Consider the following 20777-nt stretch of genomic DNA (forward strand, 5'->3'; position numbering starts at 1 on the left):
TTTGCCGGACCTTACGTGAGCCAAAGAAAAACTTGTCGAAATTTTGCGCCATCTAAATGCTTTTTGGAATCACAATTCAAATAGGGCATGTCACAGTTTTGTGCAACCAATAAGGTCACGCGCAATTGGTTCGATCCAAAAAAACTAAATTATGTTGTGCATTTGCGCAACACAAAATTATCTGTTGCAATTTTGCGCGTTTGCATAACTTTGCCGAAGTATGAAGGTTCTGCGCGAAAGCGATTCACCAACTCAAACATCTCGACATACAATTGTACGACAAGAAATACACACATTTTCAAAATTTTTAAATGTAATCCGAGAAGATCTAACAAGTAATGACATAACACAACATGTTAAACACGATTTACAAAAAGGACTTTACGCTTGAGAGGACTTTTGCAGGACTGATTGTTTTCTTGAGTGAATAATGATAAATGCATCGCTCAGATAGATATTCATTTCGCAGTTGATGATGGATTTTTGCACGATTTACGTTGCGACTCAGCGCAGCTTTTAATACGACTTTGGGCTAGACATACTGGGACTTTGTCTGGTTTATGTTGTGAAATAGCGAATTTGCGGGACCCGTGTTACAACTTTGAGCAATGCGACTCATGTTAGGATATTGCGTGGTTTTGCGAGTCGTTTTTAGCTTTTTAATCATTTTGCGAGAATTAAGTCTGTATGAATGTGGCGACTTTGCGCTACTCATAATGTGACTTAGTGCGACTCAAATCTCGGCGCAAGTAGGGTTTTTGATCACGCGATGGACGGTTTTGCGACCTAAACTGGTCGCGACATAAGTCACAGACCTCGACCCGGGGAAATGAAGAGAATGAGAAAAAACTATAATTTAGAGTTAACTATAATTGCTTTTTTCCACTTTTAACCAAATCTCGATAGCATCAAGTGCTCAAATGGAAATCTTTTGAGTCGCGATTTAAGGTTCTCAACAAAAATGTGAGAGGAAAAATTGCCCACTTTTAGAATAACTCTAGCACTCACAAATGGTTGTTCCGACTTTCGAAGAAGTGAAGAATACATGCACTCAGGCTTCTATGCACGTTCAGATCACATTTACAAATCACTTTGCTCCCTCGCGGGATTGATCCTTTTAACTGCATGGATCCACGCGAATGTGCACACCACTATAGTATCTTGCCATAAGTCTGTATAAACTGCTCTTTTTATTTTTTACATGTGGCGAAAAATCTCGCACCATAAAATTGTTCCATTATGAACTGAGGCAAGATAATTGGTCTTAATTATTCCCGGGGTTAACCATACCACGCAAAATCCTCTTATCTGAAAATTTCTTATAAGATTTAGTGGAAATTTCCGCTATCTTACAATTTTTTATCAGAAAATTTCAATGATAGCAACTTTTTCCCTGTGAAGATGGCAAAATTTCAAAAAAAAGCCAAAAACAGTAAATGTTTTTCAATAGCGTAAAACAGATAAAAAATAAATTTTGGAGAAATTTCAGTTTTCAAATTCAAGCATGTAAAGATTTTCAGATACTGGTTAGAATGTACGCACTTTGAACAAAAAACCGAAAAAAAATTTGAATTGTTTTCAGTAAATTTTCTAGTTCTACGTAATTAGCGGTTCAGAACTTATTTCGAGATAATAAAAAAGCAAACTTCACGAATAATGTCATATAGGACGTCTTGGACGTGTTGTATGTGGAGTTTAGGTCTAGTTCGACAAAAAGTCCATAAATCAGCAAAACACTAACTTTGTAAAGCTAGTGAGTTTTCAGTAAACGCATGCAGCAAAAGAAAATGGTTGGCCTGGGAATTTCCCCTAATGTAATCTGCGACAACAGAGAATTATAAAACTGGTTGCAAAAACTGTTTAAAAATAAGAACAAAAAAATTTTTTGTAGGAAAAGTTCTTATCTCACAATTTCTTACAATAAGAAATCCATATCTTGTAACATTATAAGAGTTTAATTTTGTAGGAATTTTTAAGATTCTTTTATGAAAAGTTTTGGTCAACTTGGCTCGATACACGACTCAATTTCTAAGACTTAAAGTGTTATATTATCAGCCTAAACTTCATAGTTTTGCCAATAATTAATTCAATGAAAGCCACTTGAGACCAAATAAAGGGGTAGTCGGAACATTCAAAGTTTTGCCCTGATACAGGCAGTCTGCATTTTTGGCGTCGAAAATTAAAATTTCAGCGCGCCACAACTGAGTCAAGAGTCAAGTTCGCCTTAAATGTACTGTTTTTGACCAGTTAGGGGGCTCAAGGTTATTGATACTGTCAGCATTTATGGCATCAACTATGATCGTATTTTTAGATGTAAGTTTTTTTTCAAACTAAAAGTATCTAAAGAAGCAACTAAACAATACACATTTCCTCGGCGAACTTAACAGTTCCTGGCTCTTTTAAATTTTTAAACAGCTTAATTTTGTAATTTTCCGAGGGGGATGGGAAACTGGTAAAGAGCCGAATTCCTATAAAGGCTGCGTATTGCGAACAATCTACCATCCGGTTAGCGATCGCAGTAAAGTGTTCATATGATTCCAATAAGTTATAATATTTTTTATTTTACCGAGAGATCGGACAAATTCAAGCTGTATGCATACGAGCAAAATTTTGAAAGTCATACAGCTCAAATGATTCGCAATGATGCGTTGAGCAGTATAGATAAATGGATAAGAAGCGTGCATAAATCAGCAGCTGCGCATTAATTGCATAACCCAGCAATTTTGCCAAAATGACATATTTTACACCTCCGTGACTTCAGAAATTCATGGCTGACGAAATACCTTTAGTAAAACTATGAAAACCAGCAATTGCGCCAAATGTGCTGCTGTAAGAACTTTTTGACTTTGAAAAAATTAGAGGTCGCAGATTCAACTTTTTCAAATCAATTTGAGCAATTTCAATCAGAAAGATAATTGCACCGGAAAGCATGTTCTTGATCACGTTAACTGTTTCTAGTGGAAAAGAACGTCCAAAAACTGCGATAATCAAACAAAAAATTGCTCGCATCAGTAAAATTGAAAAGTTTTTTAAACATTAGCTTACAAGTTCCGAGTTGGCCAATTGCATGCAAGTTCAAGTATTTTTTCGTTAAAAAATTGATGATATCTTTAATAAGGAAATAAATGAAAAGTTACGGGAATTTTAACATCCACAACAGTGTTAAAGTACAGTGATGTATGTTGCACGCTGTATTGAGTTGGTTGGATAAACAGATTTTCCTTTGTTCAATTCTTAGTGATTTTTGTATGAAAAAAAAATTGCCGTCTGCAAAGATTCTGACATCCTGATTGCAAGTATGAATCCTAAATTAGCGAAAATGTCAGTTTTCACAACCTTAGTAATTTAAACTATCCACAGTTGAATAATTGATATTCCTATTTAAAAAATCGGATATGCGTTACAATCTCCCTATGGTATTTCCAACCCTATAAGTAAAAGCAGAAGTTTGGCACAAGAACTTTCTATTGAGAATTCTAATTTTGCAGCATTCTGATTGGTCATAAATTCGACTAAGTTTTTCTACATGACAATCCCACACTGTTGCAATGCAAATGTAGAATAAAACAAGAGTACAGATGCATATAAAATAAGCACAGTTGGCCCAGCGGACTAAGACAAAGTAAGCTATCGCCGATTATATGTGTGAAATAACAGTTGACGTAGGTTCGAGTCCCCCACCTGCCCATGTATTAATATACTAAAAATGGGGGTTACTTCCTATTTTAACTGTTTTTTGGTTCTAATTCGGTTCAGCCTTGATAAAGGTTGACCGCCAAAAAGAGCAATTTGTCTCAAGGACATTACCGACCGGTTCTTGTGGCTAGCTTGCGCCGATTTGTACCAAAAACTCACAGATGCTAAAAATGTTGTATGATGTCCTGATCAATAGAAAAATACCGAAATTTATCTATTGCCTGAGTTATTTACCGATAAATATCTCTTATTAATTTACGAATTTGAATTCAATTATTTTCGTTTGGAGATTAGCGAGCATATTTTGGCGCCCCACAAGGGACCACATTCTGTAGCAGTAGGACAGTATTCTCTAACTCAGAGAGCAGTATTCTACATTGTAGCAGTATCGAAAGGAGTTAATTCAAAAAGCAGCTCAGTCAGACGAGGCGTGGTCGAGAAAGCTGTGAGACGTCCTGTGGTGCTGTATTGTTGCAGTATCGAAAGCAGTTCATTCATAAAGAAGTTCAAACAGACGGGGAGTGGTCGAGAAGGCTGTAAGACTTCCTGTGGTGCCGTTTTTCTGACAGGGTTGCTGTTGTGCCAGTGCTCCTGTGTTCTTTTGCTGCCAGTGCTCCTGTGGTCCTTTGCTGCCAGTGGTCCTTTGCTGCCAGTGCTCTTGTGGTGCTGTTTTGCAACCCAGACAGTGGTGCTGTTTTGCTGTTTAGAAGTCCTGATATTAGAAGTACTGAGACGCCCGACACCCGTCGCAGCGATGCTGTTTTACTGTTTAGACGACCGAAACCGGTGATCGCCCAATCTCCAAAACTTTTAAAACTCCAATTGTGCTATAAATTTAAATACGATGTCATTTATGATAGAAATTTTCCCGCAAGCTAGCCCCCGGTAATTTTTCTCGATACCCAAAAAATTTTGGACAGTTCCGTTGAACTGAAATATTCTACAGTCGGTACATAGACAAACTGACTTGACATTTTTTCTCGATACCAAAAATTTTTGGATATATGTGAACGGACTATTAATCAGTGAAATTGGAACATAGACAAGAGGGACTGGACTAGTTTTTTGGATTGGTTTATGACTCGAACCTGCTGACCAAAATTTTCTGAAAAATGTTGTATAAAAAGTAAAAAAAATTGCCAAAAAATCCTCAAAACGTCTCCAGAATTCTGCGAAACTGTGCTGTAAGATGACACCAACTTTATGTTAAGTGGTCTGGTAGCGAAATATCAGGCAATTTAGGTTGAGTTTTTTCATCCTCAGGTTTCTTCCGCGTGTGTTGTTGGAACTTAACCAATTTGCCTGATCCCCCACCCACCATTGGTGAAACTGAAAGCCAATTCGCTTCGAGTAAAACAAAGCCGTTTCAGCCCGTCCGATTATTGACTTCGTTGCGAGACAGTAACGTTAAGTGGTCAGGTACGGTGATTTTAAGTGAGTTAAGTTGAATTCTTTCATCCTCAGGTTTACTCCGTGTGTGTTGTTGGAGTTCAACCGACCTACTTAATTTTCCAACCCCATTGGTACTTAAGCGTAACGAAGCCGTCGCATAGGTCCCCTAAGTGTATGGTATTCATTCTAGGAGCTAGTTCTTTGGATCACGCGCTCCGAAAACTTCCCGCTCCGTCCCAGAAGCGCGTCAAAGATACTTGCTTTACGAAGCCAGGTTTAAGTTTGAACTTTAACGCTAGGGACTCTCAGAAAACAATACAGTACTACCTTCATCATTACTTGTCGCACCGTAACGACCTTGTAATTTGGCACGACGCCATTAATAACTCGATAAGTAGGCACCGCAGCAACAATAACCGCAAGCTGAGTAGTGAGCAACTTGTCAATTTGTTATTAAGGTATAGGACAAACATTTGTGCGATCGTATACTGTAGACGGAACGGAACCGAGGATATAGAGGAAAGTTTAGGTTCAACAGGTATTCTCGTTCTCAACGTCGTTAAAGACTTTATCTCTAAGCGTAAGGCTAAGGACCAGGTACTAATTGAGAAGTACAAAGAGCTTCACCAGCCTCCTTCCCTTGAGTTAAAAACTCTCCTCCTTCTAAGGCGTTATAGCGCTAATCTTAACATCCTTAAGACACGTAAGAAGCGGAACCGCTTACCCCTCAAAGCTCGGAAAGCTATAAAAAATAGGCTTCAGGCAGAAGCTTTGAGATGTCAAGTTCCCCCGTCTTGTAAGCTAATGTTGATTTACTAATGCAAATTTGATTACGTACCAAAACAGTATCTCATTTTATTGATTGTTTTCTATAAGTGAGCATCCGTAGAATATTGTCAATTTGTGAAAAACATGGACGAAAAATTCCAAAGTAAGATACGCAAGTTATTCGAAACCCGTCTAAATCTAGAAAACGAGCTGCTTAAAGGTCACTCATTATTACTTGAGTACATTGAGAATAATAGTCGCACTACAAAAAATGATAATGCTGTTTACAAATGTAAAATTGCGTTGGAAAAAGCTGTCGACGTCAATGAGCAATTAATTAGGTTAGCGGGAAAAACGGAAAATCCTGAAAAAATTGTTGCTCAGCAAGACCGTTGGCTTAAGAAAGTAACCGAAATGAACGATAAAGTAATGCACGAAGCTCAGAGTTACAAGATGAGCCTTGAACCTTCGTCATTTCCAGCAGCCGGCATTACAGGGAGCAAGAGATCTTTACAACAAACTAAGTCTGAGACATCCTCACGCTCGCACAAAACAAGTGACTCAGCAGCACGAATATCTGAAAACAGGTCTAAGGTCTCTAATAAGTCTAAGGATAGTAGAAAGCTTGACTCACATAAGTCTGATAAATCTGCTTCCACTCGTCATACGTCGACTGTTCGCACTATGTCATCAAGTGAGAAACGGCATGAGTTAGCTTTAGTAAAACGACGCCATGAGGAGCTGGAAAGGCAGTATCAAGTATCTTTAAGACTTAAAGAGCAAGAGAACCGTCTTAAGTTCGAACAAAGTCAGCTGGAACTAGAGCAATTGGCTGAAAACCATAAAAAGCAACTAATTGAAATGGAATTGAAAGCGTTTGAACTTGAGGACAGTTCATCTGAGGTTAGCGAGAAGGTAGCGGAAAGTAACTTGACAGGAGTAAGTCAACCTATTTCAAAGGTAGCAACCGATCGAACTAATGATTGGGTAGACTCTGTTAGTTCACAAGCATCTCCCGGCGTTGCTAGTGCGCCAGGTTTGCAGGCCTTCACTCATGTACCCATTTCGTCAGGACCGACGACTTCCGCCCTCCTTGCTCATGCAATTCACACCAGTAATAGTCATAACCATGAGCACACAGCATTGAGTGACCCTGGAATCCATAGTTATGGACATCGGGCTATGCCTCAATTTGGCAGTGCAAGCCTTTTGCCATTGCAAGCTTCTGTTTCATTCCCAGCCTCTGTTCCATTCCCAGTTAACAATATGCATTCTAGTGCACACGTGTTACCACCACCGTCTGCTGTTCCTTTACAGACCATGAGTTCAAAAATAACTAATGGTAGTTTTGCCATCGCGCAACCGGAATCATTACCTGTCCCAATGTTACCGGCCCAACCCGGTTTTGGTTTTGTTTCTTTGTCGCCTGCATTTGCTGGTGGTGGCTTCTCATCTTCTGGAGTAAACCCAACGCCGGTTTTCTTTTCGGCACCTAATTGCCATGCAGCGCCACTCCAGACGCAACATAATCTTCCCTTTGTTCCGCATACTGTGTCACCTAATATCAACGATTACTACACAAGTGATGCAAACTTATGGCGATTGGTAGCTACAACTCCAATCGTCACGCCTGCTCAGTGTTGTAATGCTGGAAACATTTTTTCTAATGTGACAACTATTGTCCCATCGTGTAACACCGCCGCTCCGTATACTAGTGGTGGGACTGTGTATTTTAATACTCCCCCAGTTCATCCACAACATGTTCCGCATTTTGTCAATCAAACCAATACTGGTTATCAGCCAGTCAACGAAGACTACGCACGGTCTCCCGCTTATCCGAACCAAGGTTGTTCATCGGATCGACCTCTCTCCGCTCGTGAATTGGCGGAATTATTGATGCATAGCCGCAAAGATCATCTTCCTGAATGGAAGTTAGCCCAGTTTGACGGCAACCCGTTAAACTGGCACGAATGGTTTGGTCAGTTTAAGTCCACCATTGATTCCGCTGTTCTCACCGATGATACGAAACTGACATACTTAAAAACGCTCGTCACAGGCAAAGCAAAAACAGCATTTGCGGAGTTTAGTTATAGTGGCGTTATGTACAAGGATGCACTGGCCACCTTGCAACAGAAGTTTGGGCAACCACATGCCATTGTTGGTGCGCATCTTGATAAGCTGAATACTTTTCCTCCACTTAAGATGCACAATTCGGAAAATGTCATTAGTTTCTCCTCTGCCATATCTGGCCTCGTAGCAGTTTTCAAATCATTGTCTTTCAACGATGATATGATCTAAAGAGTGTTAACCTGTTAAACCCAGCTGTTAGTAAACTTCCGCCTAACCTCAAGGAGGCTTGGTCAATGCATACTGTTAGACATAATTGGCAGCGACCAACACTCTTAGACTTTAACAACTGGTTGAAAGAAAAGGCCGAGGGGCATGAAAGATTACGTTTACTCAGCTCTAAGGCAAAAAACGAAGAACCGGTTAAACCAAAAACAACCAAAATTTTTGCAACCAATAGCCAGGTAACTAGTAAGGCTCAGGATAAGTCTAAGTTTCCGCCGTGCGTTTTGTGTAAGGGTAGTCATGCATTGTGGAATTGTGCTGTTTTTAAGGAAAAGAATGCTACTCAGCGAGCAAAATACGTAGCTGAACAGAAACTTTGCTTCGCTTGTCTCAATGGCAATCATAGTTTCCGGCAATGTTCTAGAGCAAAAAAGTGCCCGAAGCCAGAGTGTGATAGCACACATAATGTCTTGCTCCATGGAGCCGAAAGAATATTTCCTTGAAGGAAAATTCAAATGTCTCGAATAAGGCTGGAGCAAATAAATCCAAGGAGAATACAAACACTTCCACCCATGCCGCTGTTAGTGATGTACTTTACATTGAATCTTCTAAAGGGTTGTTGCCAATTGCAACACTTGGTGTATCCTCGAATGTTACCAGTCTCCTGACGTTGGTTCTTTGTGATAGTGCATCGACTCACTCCTGGGTGTCTTCGTCACTCGTAAACCGTCTCGGCTTAGTGGGGGAGCCCGTTAACTTGTCAATTAGTGGTTTCAATTCGACCACCGTTGTTGAGACTCAGAGGGTCAAGTTTACAGTTTCCTCCGAGCCGAATAATAGTGATTTCGTATTTTCTCTCTGTGCATATGTTAAAGACAATATTCGGATTGGTTCCGAATTAATCAATATTGCTGATTTGCAGAATAAATATCCACAATTAGCACCTATTAAGCCCATTCAATATACTTATGAGGACGTTGAAGTTATTATCGGACAAGACTACTACCACGCCGTTAGACCCATTGAGTTCATCTTGGGAGATGATAAAAACTCACCGTGTTCCGTTCGCCTACCGATAGGTTGGGTCTTAAGTGGTCCGTTGCCGCCGTCCGGTAATTCTACTTCTTCGTGTTTCAAGTGTGTTGTTGAAGATTCTTCTCTGACCGACCAGATAAAATCATGGTACGAGTTGGAATCGTATGGTGCTTTCAAACAAGTCGATGCCCGTTCCGCCGCGGATAAACATGCTTTATCCATCCTCAATGCTGAAACCGTTCACAATGGCGAAAGATACATTGTGCCTATGCTTTGGATTGATAGTAATGTCAGTCTACCAAACAATTATTACTCGTCACTCGCCCAATTTAAATCATTGGAGAGAAGGTTAAGTAAAGACCCTGAGCTGCGCGAAAGATACGCAGAAACAATTAGAGAGGACATTAGGAAAGGCTATGTCGTTACCGTCGAACCGCATGATCCACGTAAGCGTTCCGATCGCGAGTGGTATCTTCCGCACCATCCCGTCGTAAATCCGAATAAGCCGGGTAAGGTGCGCCGAGTCCTTAATGGGGCTTCTAAGTTTCACGGCACATCCTTAAATTAGTCCTTATTGGTGGGTCCTGACCTACTTCAAAATTTAATTTTTGTGCTTTTGCGATTCCGTCAACACATGTGCGCCGTCTCCGCGGATATAGAGGGTATGTTCTTCCAGGTAGGAGTCCTTGCCCGCGATCAAATTTCGCTCCGTTTTTTGTGGCGGGAGGATACCACTTCCGATGTGGTAGTTCATCAGTACACTCGCCATATATTCGGCGCACGGGATTCGCCTACGTGCGCCAATTTCGCGTTGCGAAAAACAGCAACTGATAATATGTCCACATACCCTGAGGCCGCCTCATTCGTAAATGAAAAATTTTACATGGACGATTACTTGGATTCATTCGAGAACGTTACCCAAGCAATTAAAACTAGTCGCGATTTGGTTTCCTTACTAAAATTAGGAGGATTTAATTTGACTAAATTTGTCAGTAAAGCTGATGAAATCACTTCAGCAATGAACCCCGAGGAATCCGAAACCTCGTTTTCACCCATCAAGGAAATTTGTAACGGTGCCGAACAATCATCACACGTCTTAGGTCTTAAGTGGGACCATGTGAAAGACACATTGGTTGTTAGCAGAGGCGTGGATCGTCCTCTCGATAAAGCAATAACTCAACGAACCGTCTTGAGTTTCGTATCTTCTGTGTTTGACCCTGTTGGGTTAGTAGCTCCATACACTGTTAGGGCCCGTCTTTTACTGAAAGATATTTGGAAAATCAGTGGTCAAAGTTGGGACGACGAATTGCCAGAAGACATAAGAGATAAGTTTCTCGAGTGGCACTCCGGTCTCCCTCTCTTAGGGCAATTGACTATTCCCCGTTGTTACTTCACAGAGCCTGTTGATCAAATTGAGCTTCACATGTTCGGTGATAGCTCGCAGGACGTTTTCTGTGCTGTTGGATTTTTGCGTGCGCGACTCGCGAGCTCGCATAAAACTCAAATATCCTTCATCTTTGGTAAAGCTCGCGTTGCGCCAATGAAAGCGCTATCTATACCGAAACTAGAGCTTCAAGCTGCTCTGCTCGCCACACGACTAAAAGATGATATACTGACCGCCCTTACCGTCTCAATTAATCATGTCTTTATGTGGACAGATAGTACAACAGTTTTGCAGTGGCTAAACTCCACTGAAAAATTACCTGTATTCGTCGCTAATCGTGTCGGCGAAATCCTCGAGTCGACCGCTATTGATGAGTGGCACCATGTTCTGAGCGGCGATAATCCAGCTGATACCGGTACGCGGGGGCTTTCTTCGGAAGCCCTCAAGGATAGCAGCTGAGTTATTGGTCCGAGCATTCTCAGGACTACTGATTGGCCGTTTATACCCGACGAACGTGTAATCAATAAAATTCGTTTGAAGGGTCCTTCTTGTGATGTTGATAATTGCTTGGAGACATCATCTTCCTTCGTCACCGATGTCACATCAATCAAACATCCCGAACACGGGTTCAATCGGGAAAGGTTCAGTTCCTTTACAAGATATAAACGAGTAGTCGCTTTTATGTTGAGGATGTTGCCTTCACATAAGCATTTTCGTGGTAAGGACTTACGAATCAACGACCCCACTGAACTTGATATTGCAGAAAGCAAATTGATTCATCTTGCTCAGATGGAATCATTTCCCGTTGAGTTAAAAACACTCACCGCTGGAAAACCTATTAAGAATAGTAGTAAAATTGCCACATACTCGCCATTTATCGGTCCCGCTGGAATCATTCGTTCCACCGGACGGATTGTGCGCTTAGTGAATACCGAGTTTGATACTAAGCACCCAATAATACTCGACGCCCGACATACCTTAGTTCGTTTGTTGGCCCGCAGCCTCCACCATAAGCATTTTCATCAAGGATAGATTACATGCGCTCCGTTTTAAATATGAAAAATGCAATACTTGGGTTGCGTCGACTACTTCGGTCTATCGAAAAACAATGTGTGACATGCCGTAAACGCAAAGCAAGCACCATCCAGCCAATTATGTCCGATTTACCTGTCGAACATCTCGGATATAAGCAACCACCCTTCAATCATACGGGTGTGGATTACTTTGGACCGCTTTACGTTTCGGTTCGCAGAAGCACGGAAAAAAGATGGGGATTCCTTTTTACTTGCCTCACCACCAGGGCTGTACACCTTGAGATTGTACCATCTCTGGACACCAGTTCGTGTGTCATGGGCATTGAACGGTTCGTTGCGCGCCGTGGTACGCCAAGCACAATCTGGTCGGATAATGGCACGAACTTCGTTGGTGCGGAAAAGGAATTACTTGCCTGCATCAAGAGCTGGAATGGCATGGCATGGCTCCGACCATTTTTGCACATAAAGGTGTTACTTGGAAATTTAACCCGCCAGGCGCACCCCATCATGGCGGCTCCTGGGAACGCCTCGTCCGAAGCGTGAAGCGCGTGCTGTACGATATCCTAGGCAGTAGGCGAGTCACTGAAGAGGTGTTAGGAACAACACTCTGCTTAGTTGAACAAGCTTTGAATTCGAGGCCAATCACTCCCGTTAGTACCGATTCACGTGAGTTAGAAGCGTTAACCCCAAACCATTTTTTGCTTGGACAACATGCCACAAGCTTTCCTTCGCTTTTACCCGGGGAGCACTTCGATCACAAGAAAAGGTACGTGCGAGCGCAGTCATATGCTAACGCGATTTGGTCTCGTTGGCTTCGAGAATATGTTCCCTCGCTGAATAAGCGTGTCAAGTGGCACACTCATTCTGACTTCACTCTTAAAACAGGCGATCTCGTGTGGGTTATTGAGCCCGATAGTCCGCGTGGGTACTACCCTCTCGCCCGAATCGTCAAGCTAAACTACGGACAGGACGGTTGCGCCCGATCCGCCCTTGTCAGGACCGCAACCCGTGAAGTCACGCGGCCGACCGTTAAGCTCGCTCCGGTTCTTCCTTCTTCAGGGGGGGAGGATGTTGCAATGCAAATGTAGAATAAAACAAGAGTATAGATGCATATAAAATAAGCACAGTTGGCCAAGCGAACTAAGACAAAGTACGCTAACGCCGGTTATATGTGTGAAATAACAGTTGACGTAGGTTCGAGTCCCCCACCTGCCCATGTATTAATATACTAAAAACGGGGGTTACTTCCTATTTTAACTGTTTTTTGGTTCTAATTTGGTTCAGCCTTGATTAAGGTTGACCGCCAAAAAGAGCAATTTGTCTCAAGGACATTACCGACCGGTTCTTGTGGCTAGCTTGCGCCGATTTGTACCAAAAACTCACAGATGCTAAAAATGTTGTATGATGTCCTGATCAATCGAAAAATACCGAAATTTATCTATTGCCTGAGTTATTTACCGATAAATATCTCTTATTAATTTACGAATTTGGATTCAATTATTTTCGTTTGGAGATTAGCGAGCATACACACGCTTAAAAGGAGTTGGATTGTTGAGTAGATCCAATAAACCCAGGGAAATAATGTTTTAAAAACCTCACCGAAACCAAATTTTTAGTTTTCTTTTCGTTAGTTTTCTTAAGTTATAAAGGTGCAAACAGGTGAAGCTTAAAAAAGAAGAAGTTTTTTTTAAGTTTTTTTTCCAAAATTACAAGCCTTATCAACCGACACGTGACATAAATTGAGGACTATTCTCATGATAGAGGGACCAAATGATACAAAGTATTATCCAATCAGAATCCGTAGAATTTCATATTAGCTGAATGGTTTTTGCACTGAACCGCAGTCAAAACAAGACTGCTCGTATCAGGGCGAAGCCCTGAATGTTCCGACTGCTTGTTAAGGTTTATGAAGCAGTGATAACATTGAAAAATTAAATGTGAGAAAAAATAAAATAAAGATTTTTTTTTTCTAAAATTTGAATTTTTTTAAATGAAAATCATCCCCCCACACGCCATACAAAGTACAAAAGGATAGTTTTTGCTCCTTGTAACAAACCAATTATGGCGAATGAGCTTCTTTTAACCAATTTGGAACGATTTCTAAGACGGATTAACTCTCCGCTTACGCGTTATTAGCGCGAAATATATCGCGCGTTAATTGTCCCAAATTGGCCAAAATGGCAATCTTTAAATCCCCATAACTTTACGAAAAATGATCACAGGTGAAATATCTTTTCAAATTTGAGCTCAAGACAACAATATCTTTCGAATGATATAAAAAAATTCCGTCAAAATGGCTAGTTAAAAAGTCGAAATTTGTCTGAAGGAAAAAAAACCCACCCCGAGCACAAATATTCCGTTACTTTCGTATCGAAAGTCGGAACAATTAGCAGAACATAAAATATAGCATGCACAATCAAAAACTTTTGTGTATTGTTTTTTGAATTTTATTAAACCACTAGCTAAAAAAATATCTTTTTTTTTGTCAAAACTTCTTTGATATGGCAAAATTTGCTTATTCTCTAACAGGTCAATATTTTTTTGGCCTGGAATTATTTGCTACTTCCGAGTTTTTGCGATTTCTTTGAGATGTTGGAGTTACTCAATACTTATTGGCTGAAAAGAAAGGAAAAAAAATTTCAATATTTGATCCATCCATCATGAGGTAGGCCACCACAAACCTTGCTTCAAATATTGAGTTAAAAGACCTCTTAGTTTTCCTCAGTTTAGTTGAAAAAAAACTAATGTTTGAACGCGGATTCTTTTTCGGCGCTTAAATAGGCCGCGTTTGCTTACTCTTTGAGCAGACCAGGAAGTATATAAGAGCTTCAAATAATTGAACCTTTGGCTAAAGTATTAAATTTTAAATCGCCATGCTTTTATTACTAAAACTATAGGCCCCCTATTGTTTTCAATTTCCATTACTCCTTTTTCAGGGAAGTTGATTTCGTTCTAAGACTTTTTGATGGTTTTGAAGCACAAAAATGAAGCACAAACTTATGATTTGATGTATGTTGCTTGATGTATTTTATCACTGTGACAAAAATTATCGACCGTAGCGTTTCATCCTAAAATGACAATGTTGGTGGAAAAAATACTCCCATGGAAGAATTACCTAATCTAACAGACACCTAGGAATTTTCGATTTTTCGGTGAAAAAGCTTGCCCACATTCTTTGGGTTCATTTTTTTTAATCGTTTTTACGCTTCGGAATATAGACTTTTTTCTAGTTAACAACTAGTTTAGCAAAATCAAATATCAAGGCTAACATGCTCAGTTTCATGAAAATTCATAATTAACTTCTGGGTGGGTTCTAGTTACTACAGGGTACGTTCAGGGAGACTTGAAACTTCCAAAAGACTTTTGAAAAATCACTTTTTTTTGGGGGGTAACTGGTGTCTGCTCAAAATTTGTTGGCCTTGTTAACACTTCGTAAGTTTGTTCAAATGCTAATTTGAATTTCAAGTGCATTGCTTGGCATGTTTGCCTAGAATTTCTGATCGAAGAAATATTTTTTGAAAATGTGTAGGGTTGGTTTTTTTGTATATTTTTTCTATGCTTTGGAAAAAGTTATCACTTTAAAAAAAAAAAAGAGAATCATAGAATGACCGCCTGCACCCTTTTGTGCCTGCATATTCCCCTGGTCTGTTTTTGCTTCACCATTTTGTCTAAGTCTTCGAAAACGTCTGCAGGGGAAATATTTGACCGAAATTTTTTTTTCGTTTTCACAAAAACTAATCTAACAAACCTGATACTTTTTATTTCAATAAATAGAGTGGATTTGGAAACTCCCCTCCATATACGTCCACGCCCAAATGTTTTTAAACATAAAAAAATGGTCCTCGGAAAAGTCAATTTTTTTGACCGTTTTTAAAAAACTTTTTGTGAGAACTACCTGCCAAAGTTCAGTTTTTGGCTTCAATCGAAATAACAGGTTGGGCGAATTTCTTCTGCATAAGCGGCTACGCGCAACATTTCTTAAACAAAAAGCTATGACTGACAAACTGGGTGAATTTCATCTGCATAAGCGGCTACGCGCAAATGTTTTTAAAGAAACAGCTATGAATAACAGGTTGGGTGAATTTCATCTGCATAAATCTTTTAAACAAAAAGCTATGAAAAGCTATGCTCGTGGTGATTTGTTTTTCTCGAGACAAATTTTGACTTTTCAACTAGCAATTTTTTACAAAATTTTTTTTTATCATTCGAGAGGTAATGTTGTGTTGAGATCAAATATTAGAAAATATTTTACCAGTGATTTTTGTTTGTAAAGCTATGGGCGTTTGAAAATAGCAATTTGGGCCAATTATATACTTAATGCGCTCAATCAGAGATTTAATCGGTCCTAGAAATTGTTTAAAATTGGTTGAAGTAGGCTAGCTGTCACAGTTTTTACGTTGCCAGAATCAAAAACTATCACTCTGTACGTAATACGGCGTGTGGGGGATGATTTCAAACAAATCACAAAAACTTTGAACTTTTTTTGAAAAAATCATCAGAATTTAGAAAACAAAGTACTCAAACCTTAAAATTGGTCGGAATTTGCAGGGCTTTGCCTTGATACACATAGTTTTTTACTATACAATTTTATTTCACTATATTTATTTTACATCACACAATATAATTTTTGCCCCATTAATGTGTCTTTAAGGTGTTGTAAAAAGAATTGAAATGCCCATATTGAGGTTGAAGAGATATTTATCGAGCGTAAGGGTAGACTGATGTCCTATTATCATCTCGCTTATAAGGTAAAATGACTCGAAAGACTGTTAGGATTATCACATTTTGAAATTTAAAAATTGGCAGAAATTTGTGTCAAAAATAAATTGAAAATTTTTGAAAAAATACTTATTAAAAATTTTAAGCTGGTGAACTCATGTACTAAATCTGTCGAATGTGACTGACACTGTCAATTTATGTTTTAAGTTTGGGTGACCGATATTTTCATTTTATTAACTTGATTCAGAAAAAGGGCATTCCATTGATACATAAGTCGACCACCTTAAATCGGGACTTAGGCTAAATTGACGTTTATTAGCTTAGTTGTAAGGCTATATTTTATAGCATAGTTGTATTTTTTAGTATATTAGTAAGGCTGCCAGATCGTGTAATTGATCTGCTGCCATGGCAATGACAGTGTCTGAGAACGAGCTCTACTTTAAGCACTATCTTCAGGTCTACCACAGCCTGGCCTATTTTGGTCTGGAATGCGGGGCAATTATACGCATTTACTATGCTTAGACAAGCTTGATATCTTTTCATAGATCCTTTGCGAGTAGTAGAATCTGTATTTGTTGTTCCGACTTTCGAAGAAAAGGCAAAATTTTTATGCTTGGGGTGAGTTTTTTATTCGGTCAGATTTCGACTAGTTAATTAAGCCTTTTTGAAGGTATTTTTTATACCAACTCAAAACTACTATTGTTTTTAGTTAAAATTGAAATTATTAATTTTTTTGTGATCATTTTTTGTAAAGTTATGGGAGTTTGAAAACTGCCAATTTGCCCATGCTCTGGACTAATTTATGCGCGCTTCGATGACTTTATTCATAATGCTGAAAGCGTAACGCGAATTGCTTACACGTGGCGAGTTATTTCGTCAACAACAAAATTGTTCCATTTTGAATGAGGGCAAGCCAATTGGTTGGTCGTTTTACTTTCAAGCGATCAACTTTTTGCACTTGATCTTTAATATTGTACAAACGCATAGTTTTTCGATATTTTTTTTCCCAAAAACTCTTCGGTATGGATTAAAGGGCAATTGGAACATTCAAGGCTTTGCCCTGATATACGAGCAGTTTTGTTAGAATACAAGACGCTAAATATATCCTATCTTGAATTAAATTAGCGTGCGGGGGAATAAATTTAAAAATCATAAAACAAGATAATTATAATTTTTTTTTATATGGCCTTTAAGTGGAGTTGGAAGTGCTTCTCCCTGATATACGAGTACTCTTGTTTTGATTTCTATAACTGAGCATATTTCTCAAACAGTTGCAGCATGCAAGAAGAGAAAATTTAGGCTTTATTATAACATTGGTTTGGTTAAACTAAGTTATTAATCAGTTATAATAAAAAACAATAAATTGATAAAATTACTTTCACTAAGAATTAGTTTTAAGCCAATCAATAGTAAACTGGTTATTACTTTTCTTCATTTATAGTTTATTGAATCCCAAAGATGGTTTTCTAGGTCGCAAAGGAGTTCCCATGTAGATGTTTTGATACGAAGGGTTCCGTCTCAAAGTTGGGTTTGATGTCGAGGACCTGTTGACCCTTGAGGTAAACGATTCCAAATCGATGTTATTTGACGACGTGTGTCGCATCCGACGAGTCGTTCGGAGCTCGGGTGCGGGCGAGAAGAGGTTGTCGAAGGCTCGTTTCTCGGCCTCGTCTAAACCGCTTCCGAGAGAGAAGGAGATAGGTCGTTTGTGAAATCTATCCGACCTAAAGTTTTTTTCATTATTCCTAAATCATTTTGAAGTCCAAATTTAAGACGACGAGGAAAGCCGTTCAAAAGACATATTTAACTATTTTGAAACCAGCTCTTAGTGCAATGAATTCTTCTTTTTCTTCACCAAAAAAAAACTTATTGACTTTGATCTATAATTTTTTCAAAAATTTTGTAACTTTTGAAAAAACAGTTTTTAGAGAAGCTACATGAAATTATGATTGATCAAGACGAGATTTAAGTATCCACTTACCGATTTTGAACTTTTTCCTGGAAATGCTCCATGTGAACAACCGCCTCTGAGAAATCAATATCCGGTTCCATCACTTGATTTTTCCTCACTTTTTCAGCTCTTAAGACCAAATTACACATCGACTGGAAATCCTGCTCGACTGAAATTGAGTTCTTATCAGCACCGTTGTTATCACCCTCGAACACTTCGTCATTCGCCATTCGGTCCAACTCGGTTAAGAGCATCTCGGCCTCCTCTCGTTTTTTGCTCAGATTCAGCTGAGCAACACTTGTTAGCAACTGGTTTTTTGCCTCCCTTTTCCGCTCCTCAAAAAATTTGTCAATTTTGACCTGTTCAGCTCGCACGTGTTTTTCGACTTCTTCGTTCACGCTTTTCAGAAGATCCAGGTACCTGAATGGAACTTCAAAGAGTTATACTCTTAGAAGATTCGAAAAAATTATAGCAGTTATAAAATTGGTTTAAAAAATTATACAAAATTTTTCGAAGCAGCAAGTCTAGACTTACATCAATGTATTTGAGATTATAAGTCATTTATTTTCTTCAAAATAAGGCAATGTATTTTTGTGTATTATTTACATCTATTTTTAACTAAGCTCAATTTTGGGATCAGAAATTTTGCACTAAAAAAGCATTTATTAATGCAATATGTTTCTCCGCAAAGCAAAATAAATAGTTTAAAATCCTTTATTTTAATTTTCATTCTCGCATTTTTTAAATACTTTTTTTGATTAATTGTACCTGCTGAATCCCATTTGCAGCTGTGGCATGTACGCATTGATATCTTTCTCCGCGCACTTCTGACAGACCAGTTGGGAACAATGAGGACACACCATCTTGTACGTGGTCGCCGGGTTCTTACACCGCTGACAACTGGCGAACGAGTCCGAAGCGCCGAACGATGCGGCCAGGTTGTCGGAACTCCCTCCCTGTCCCATTTCAGCTCTGGTCGCTTTGATGGCCCTGTCCAGGGCTGTTTTGTCAACCCGCAGACCACCCTAATGCATTAAATTTTTGAATACTGTCAACAGTCGATTACGGAAGAGTTGTCTTGCAAGAGTCTTAAATAGTCTTCAAAAGAAATGCTTTTCTTACAAAGATTTCGCAAGAATCTTGCAAAATCTTGCAAAAATCTTGCAAAATCTTGAAAAAATTTTGCTCGATCTTGCAAGACAATAACCAACCTTCATGATAATTTTTTAAAATTCTATCTTATCAATAAGGTGTTTAACGATTTGATATATTACAAAAACTGCTAGGACAGGGAACATTATCATTGGCTGAAACGGGTTAAGGTACGCTCATTTCCACTTTTAGGAGGAACTAGAAGTCATTATACCCGTCGTACCCTCACTATCTACTTGGCCATCCATTTTTAGACTCCAAACAAAAAATTTTCTGAAGGTGCTTTTGGCGCTAAATACTCTAAAAACTAAGGGGGAGGGGAAGCGAAAAATCATTTTTGAGTTCAATCTTTTCAAAAAATGCTCAAAAGTATATTTGATCAAAGTTTTCAAAAGCAGTTTGAAATATCGAGCAGCAAAAATTGACATTTCATGAATTATAAAACCAGAACTATTCGATAGTTCAGGTATGTCACGTCATTTTAGCGAATATTCTTAAAAAATGCCTTAATATATTTTTAAATTCTTTAAAATCAAATGGTTTAAATTATAAAGATTATTATTTTCAGAAATTGAAATTTTTACTAAAACTCCGTTAAATTTTTTTATCCCTCCATGTTTCTTTTTAAGAGAAAAACGGGCAATTTTTTTGCGATCGAAGAAAATAATTTTAATTTCAGGAACTTTCTTGGTCGGTTTTCTCACCCGGTTCAAAATAGGTTTTCGGCATTGCGGGCAAAACTTCCTCGAGTAGTCATCCAAGCACTTCTCGCACAGTCTGTGTCCCGGCGAACAGTTCAAAGCGAACGGCTTCCTGTCGTTCCCAAACGTCTCTCGGCACCCTTTGCACGTGACCAAAAACAAAGTCGGGTTACTCCTCATTGCCATTTTGGTTAAGAGTATCTCAAAAATTTGAAGAAAATTAAAAATTAGCTTGTAGTATGAGCAATAGAATATGATGCTACGTTGAGTTCTGACGCTTGATTTATATCATCCTTGATTTATATGTTGGATATAGTTATTTGAAGTAAACACTTTATTGTGGCCTTTTGAAACAGTTTTCTTATGATACTAACTTAATTTATTTGTATTTGTCAGCAAACATCGGATCTTAGCATCATTCAAAGGTCAAATGAAGCCATTATTCACAGGTCACTTCTTCAAAATAAATCTAGTGACCCAGCTCGTCGGCAAAAATAATGAAACTCTTTGATCTTTTGTCCCATTTTTAGAAGAAAGCATCGGGAAAGGAAATTGACCTGGATTTGGGATTTACATTCCTGATTAGCCTCACACGCTTAAATTTGACCGAAAACTTGCTGAAAATCTTTTTCATCCAGCTCCTTTGATCCGTT

The 20777-nt window shown here is 38.9% G+C and overlaps 1 protein-coding gene across 1 annotated transcript; it reads right to left on the reverse strand.

Annotated features, from left to right (window-relative positions):
• Positions 1-17631: 17631 nt before the first annotated feature.
• Positions 17632-20454, reverse strand: LOC134848331 (uncharacterized). The gene is made up of 4 exons (XM_063865732.1): positions 20128-20454; positions 19040-19296; positions 18302-18691; positions 17632-18044 (listed from the first exon to the last, which is right to left on the reverse strand). Exons 1-4 carry the CDS (start codon positions 20308-20310, stop codon positions 17756-17758), a joined length of 1119 nt encoding a protein of 372 aa, XP_063721802.1. The 5' UTR covers positions 20311-20454; the 3' UTR covers positions 17632-17755.
• Positions 20455-20777: the final 323 nt, after the last annotated feature.

The sequence above is a fragment of the Symsagittifera roscoffensis genome, chromosome 6, assembly GCF_963678635.1.
Source record: "Symsagittifera roscoffensis chromosome 6, txSymRosc1.1, whole genome shotgun sequence".
Classification (NCBI taxonomy): Eukaryota; Metazoa; Xenacoelomorpha; order Acoela; family Convolutidae; genus Symsagittifera; species Symsagittifera roscoffensis.